Below are 5,540 nucleotides of genomic sequence, written 5' to 3'. Positions count from 1 at the left end.
AAGGTGGCAGTAAGTTGCATGATCCATGTACTTACTGAACAAGAGTCCTTCGGCGGCAAGCAAGGCAAAAAGATCAACCGTCCGTGTTACAGTTGCACCGCATCATCGCTTCTCGCATAGTTCAGACTTCAGACTTCAGTAGCTACTAGTAGGATCTAGGAAAATTAAAAGGCAAAAAAAAACCAAATCTAAAACTCATATCTGTTGTTTTCTTCTGAACACGTTGTGGATCAGCTAGGAGCTGTGCGAGAGTGTTGGCTGATCGTTCATGTGACCATGTCCTCCGCACATGTTGGCTACATTCCTGGAGTTTCAGAAATGGAGCGGCATCGCTTGCAAATGCAAGGCTATATCCCAAGGACACAGCTTTATTGATCTCCGTTATTTACACACCAAAATTGCAGCTGAGGTAGGACACGTCGCGTGAGAAGAACTCCAATTTCGCACCCTATACAAACGAGCCGTACAAGTCCAGTAGCCTAGAGAGACGCTATACATACTCTGCGATCTACTCGCCTTTCCCTGGAATCACGAGGGGGCTCCTCACGATGTAATCATCGTCGGAGACCCACTTCAGGTTCCCCTCGGCGCCGGCGACGTTCGGCTCGCCGGCCCACCGCACCGTCACCGTGAAGCTCTGCTTCTCCTTAAGCTCCGTGAACCGGAGCATCGGCGGCCGCACGACCACCGACACGTCCTTGGGCATGTCCACCACGGCGGTGTACACCGACCTGGCCTTGCCCACGTTGGTCACCGTGCGGTTCACCGTGATGGGCTGGGACAGCAGGCTCACGACGAGGGACGGGTAGTTGAGCTCCGCCTCGGTGATGGCCTTCACGCCGCCGCAGGCGATGGGGCGGTGCGCGATCTCCGTGACGCCGTCGTCCCCGAGACCCAGCCCGCAGAGGTAGGGGATGTAGTCGTCGGCGCGGAGGTCGTAGACGAGGCCGGGGTCGAAGGCGAGGGCGGGGTTCGCGTAGCCCGCGCCCATGGCGTAGAAGGTGGCGTGGCGGTACTGCTCGTCCTTGATGGGCAGGCCGGTGCGGTCCACCGCGTCGGACGTCGTCATGATCGCCGACTTGATCGCCGCGGGGGACCAGTCCGGGTGCAGGCTCTTGAGGAGCGCCGCGATGCCGCTCAGGTGCGGCGTCGACATGGACGTCCCGGACTCCACGAAGAAGGAGAGGTCGGCCCCGCCGTCGGAGAACTCCGTGTGCGAGTCGCTCGGCGCCCACGCCGCCAGGATGTTCATGCCGGGACCCGTGATGTCCGGCTTCAGGATGCCCGGGCTGGCCTTGCTGGGCCCGCGGGACGAGAAGAAGGTGACGGTCGGCGACGGGTACGACCCGATGACCGTCCCCTTGAAGTCGATGCTCGCCGTCGCGTTGCCCGTGGAGTTGAGGTAGGAGATGATCTTGGTGCCGGCGTCGTAGCTCACGTGCGACGCCGGGAGGACGTGCGCGTCGGCGAAGGTGGTGTACCCCTCCGCCGCCCTGTTCATCACGATCATGCCCACCCCGCCGTACGCCGCCACGGTCTGGCCCGCCTCGATGCGGCCGTTCAGGCCCCTGCTCTCGCATAGCACCACCTTGCCGGTCACCTCGGAGCCGCGCAGCACGCTGCAGTCGCGGCTGGCGTCGAAGCCGTCGGCGCCCGGGTACACGAGCGGGACCGGGTCCGCGGCGGAGTTGTTCCCCGGCTGGAACAGGGACTCGCCGTGGAACTCCTGGCCGTTCCCGAGCTTGACATTGGTCCGAATCGCGCGGTCCATGGTGCCCGCCGCGACGGTGAGCATCCACGGCGCGCCGTTGCCGACCGTGCCGGGTTCCGGGCCCGCGTTCCCCGCGGCGCAGCTGACGAAGATGCCGCGCTCCATGGCCTTGAACGCCGCAATGGCGATGGGGTCGTAGTTGAACTGCGTGCCCGAGTAGGCGCCGATGGAGAAGGAGAGGACGTCGACGCCGTCCCTGACGGCGGCGTCGAGCCCGGCAATGATGTCCATGATGGAGCAGCGGCTGCGCGTGCACACCTTGTAGATGGCGAGGTGCGCGTGCGGCGCCATCCCGGACGCCGTGCCGTCCGCGTTGCCCCTGATGTTGGCGTTCTCGACGAAGTTGCCGGCGGCGGTGCTGGCCGTGTGCGTGCCGTGGCCGGCGTCGTCCACCGGCGGCGCGGTGGAGTTCACCGCGGCGCTCCCGAACGCCCGCGCGCCGATGATCTTGTTGTTGCATCCGCCCCGGGCGACGGCCTTGAACTCGCAGGTGCCCTTCCACCCCTTGGGCGGCGGCTGCATCCCGTCGTCACCGAAGGACGGGTGGCTGGGCAGGATCCCGGTGTCCAGGATCCCGATCACCACCCCGCGGCCGAACCCGGAGCGGCTCCAGAACCCCTCGTTCCCGAGGTGGAGGCCGAGGAAGCCCGGCGAGCGGGTGGTCGCCAGCGGCAGGAACACCTCCGGGTACAGGCGCACGCACCCGTCCGTGGCCCGCAGTGCCTCCGCCTCCTCGTCCGTCAGCCGCGCCGCGAAGCCGGGGAACACGTCGCTGTAGGAGTAGATGATCCGCGGGCTGTCGCCGCCTCCGTCGGCCGCGGAGTCCGGCCCCGCCGCCGCCTGCGGCAGGAACGAGCGGTGCCACTCCTCGACGGAGCCGCCGCCGCCGCCGCCGTCGCGCGGCCGGAGGTGCACGATGTAGTTCTTGCGCTCCTGGAGGTACGCCGCGGCGCGGGGCGAGAGGGACAGGGACAGAAGCAGCAGCAGCAGGGAGGCGAGGGCGGGGAGGCACCACCGGGGATTCTCCATGTCCAGGAGCGGCGGCGGCGGCGGCGCCACAGGAGGTAGCTGCCTGGCAATGTGGGTGGAAGCCTGAAGTGGAGGTGTGGTGTGGGACGGCGTGGGCGGCGGCGACGGGGCGATCCAGCGCGAGTTTTTATGGCTGGGGAGGGGGCTACCTGGTGGTGGCAGCTGCTGGGTCTGGGTGCTGGCTGAGGCCGAGGCTGTGGGAGTGGAGTGATGGGTGGGCGGGCGGGCACAGTGGCACTGGCAGTGAGCTGGAGGGCAGAGGGCCAGAGGCGTCAGCTGGTTTTAAATGATGGCGCTACCGCATCGGCGTGGGGGCGCGGGCCGGTGTCCGCGCCCCATGCGGCTGACACTGCCGCGCGGGGCCCGGCCGGCCTGCCTGCCATGGACCATGGTCCTCGTTCAGGTCTCGTGATAGCTGGCCGGAATGGATGGGGTCCGGCGGAATTGGATTCCGGTGCCCCCACGTTGGGAACTTGTCCTTCAGCTGAACGTGTAACTACCCTACAAAAGTCTTTCTGGGAAAGATATTTTCCGTGGGCCCCGGCTGCCGGTGAGATGCAGCGGCGGTGAGCCGGTGAGGCAAAAGTTTAGCTTCCTGCAGCTGGCGCTGCAGCGCCGAGGTTCATGGGCGGTTGACCACCGGGGCCCGCTCCCTGAAGGTGGAGGCGCGAACGCGCCACGCGTAGAGCCACCGCGCGCCGGGAGGCACGGCACGAGTCGCGAATTCCACCGCCGCTCATGATTGGAGCAGGAAAACGGAAATGGCCTGATAAAAATCATGGGTGGAAACTGGACGGAGCGTCTATCCGCCAGTAAAAATCATGTTTGTATAGGTGTATGGCTCTAACTTCGAGCGTTAAAATAGATAGCGACATTGACACGTACAAGCTGTGAGACGACACAAACTGTTCTTCCACAGTATTATTATATTATGGTCAACATAAATTGAATAATTTTAGTCCGTTTAGCCATTTAAACATGTTACCACCAACCCATACGTGTCGCACTCTGACTTCAAGAGAGAGAAAAAGATAAGAGGATAGGATACATCATGACGGAGTCTTTCCAAAATATACATCATAATGGAGCTCGAATTCCACGAAGAAAAGCATATTACTCATGCAGTTTTAAATTATAGATTATTTCATCTTTTCTAAATATATAAATTTTATTTTATATATATATATATAAACCTATGCTATATCTAGATATATAATAAAAATTATATATTTAAATTTATCAAAATAATGTTCAATTGGAAAGTAAAAGAGCAGTAGGTTGGGCAATGCCTGCTGTATCCAATCCGATTGCATGACTTACATACAGCATCCACCCACATCTCTCACACCTGGCTTACTGGCTGGCCGGAAGGATGCCGCCGGCGAGCCACGGAACAAGGATTTCGTTATCGGCGGCGTGGGCGTGGGCGCGGTGGAGAAGAAAAGAAATGGAAAGGAAAGCACGGGGAGGACGAGACAACGCCTGTCCCGCATATTCCGTTGCCAAATGCACGCCCATACGAGCCGCCAAAAGCGGATGCGGTGCCGGTGCCGGTGGCCACCGCACCGCCAGAGGCACGCACACCGGCAAGCCCCCCACAGGCTGCACAGCCTCGCACCGCCTTCGAGGATGCGGACACTGGCGCGCCCACGAGCAGAGCACACCGGTAGGTTTGTTTGTGCCCGAGAACTAAGGCCAATCTTTCCCTTTTTTTTTTTTTAGCACCGCTCCCCGAGGATCAAACTACCTCCAAAAGCGCGGTTCATGAGGAGTTTGTACGCTTCTTTCCAGGAAAAAAAAAGGAAGAGAGTTTGTACGCTAGCTTGGCAAATGGCAAAGCGCCCGGGACAGATTCGTCAGTTTTAACTTGCTCGTCCCGCGAAAAAAAAGAAAAGTGGTGGCTGCTTGTTCAGCCCGTGGCAGCGTGGCGCGAGTATCCAAGAGGCGCGAACGTGATCCCGCCTGCGCCGGCGGTGCTGCCGTCGTGCCCAGACATTGTATTGTGGATGCTCGCGGCTTGGCCGCACACCCATGTCAGATTGGCCAGCGTGAGCTGCACAAAAGCTAAGCACGAGCACGGCACCCTACGTCCTAGATTGGAGCAGCTACCGGCGCCGCTGCTAGTGTATAGTATAGTACGATCACGCGAGAGAATTTCGGTGGCGAGTCAAGGCGGCACCGAATCAGCTTGTCCCGTGTGCGGTTTCATCAGATCCGCATCCATGGCGGGCAGCCGGGGATGGCGACGGCTCGGGTGAGCCCTGCCTCAGCGGTGACATGCAGATTGAGGTGGAGATGTCAGCTGGTATGGGCACGTCGACGTCGGGTTAGCTTAGTTTACCCAGCGCGATCTTAGCAGAATTGATGAGGGCCGGTTTAAGTAAAGGCCTGCCTAGGCGGCAGACCAGTGGCCGCTGGTACTAGGTCTACCCATGGATTCCGCTGCCGTCGTCTGGCCGTTCGTTCCACTTGCTTGCATCTGCATCGCTAGGATTTCTTGGTTTGGTGGTACACGTCGATCTACGCGTCTCGGTGGGTTATCTACTGTATATTTCGGCTTAATACCACGCCATGCTCCAATTATCTATAATACAATCACGGGCCGCTACCCTGACGCGAGAACATTGAACAGTCTCGTACTAATCTTTTAATAATTTTATAAATATTAAATGTCATGCCACATCAGCAAATTTACTGATAACAAAGTTATTTATAAAGAAAAGAAGGAAGAGTTTTATAG

At 59.8% G+C, this 5,540-nt stretch overlaps 1 protein-coding gene across 1 annotated transcript; it reads right to left on the bottom strand.

The window, feature by feature from the left end:
• Nucleotides 1-350: 350 nt before the first annotated feature.
• On the bottom strand, nucleotides 351-3,007 carry LOC112873882 (subtilisin-like protease SBT1.2). Its single transcript, XM_025936975.1, has one exon. The coding sequence runs from the start codon at nucleotides 2,798-2,800 to the stop codon at nucleotides 509-511; it is 2,292 nt and encodes a 763-aa protein (XP_025792760.1). The 5' UTR covers nucleotides 2,801-3,007; the 3' UTR covers nucleotides 351-508.
• Nucleotides 3,008-5,540: the final 2,533 nt, after the last annotated feature.

The sequence above is a fragment of the Panicum hallii genome, chromosome 9, assembly GCF_002211085.1.
Source record: "Panicum hallii strain FIL2 chromosome 9, PHallii_v3.1, whole genome shotgun sequence".
NCBI lineage: Eukaryota > Viridiplantae > Streptophyta > Magnoliopsida > Poales > Poaceae > Panicum > Panicum hallii.
This window is presented reverse-complemented; position numbering and strand designations above follow the sequence as displayed.

Excerpts from the sequence above, each read along its gene's own strand:
- LOC112873882 (XM_025936975.1), bottom strand. The coding sequence starts at position 2,800 with ATGGAGAATCCCCGGTGGTGCCTCCCCGCCCTCGCCTCCCTGCTGCTG.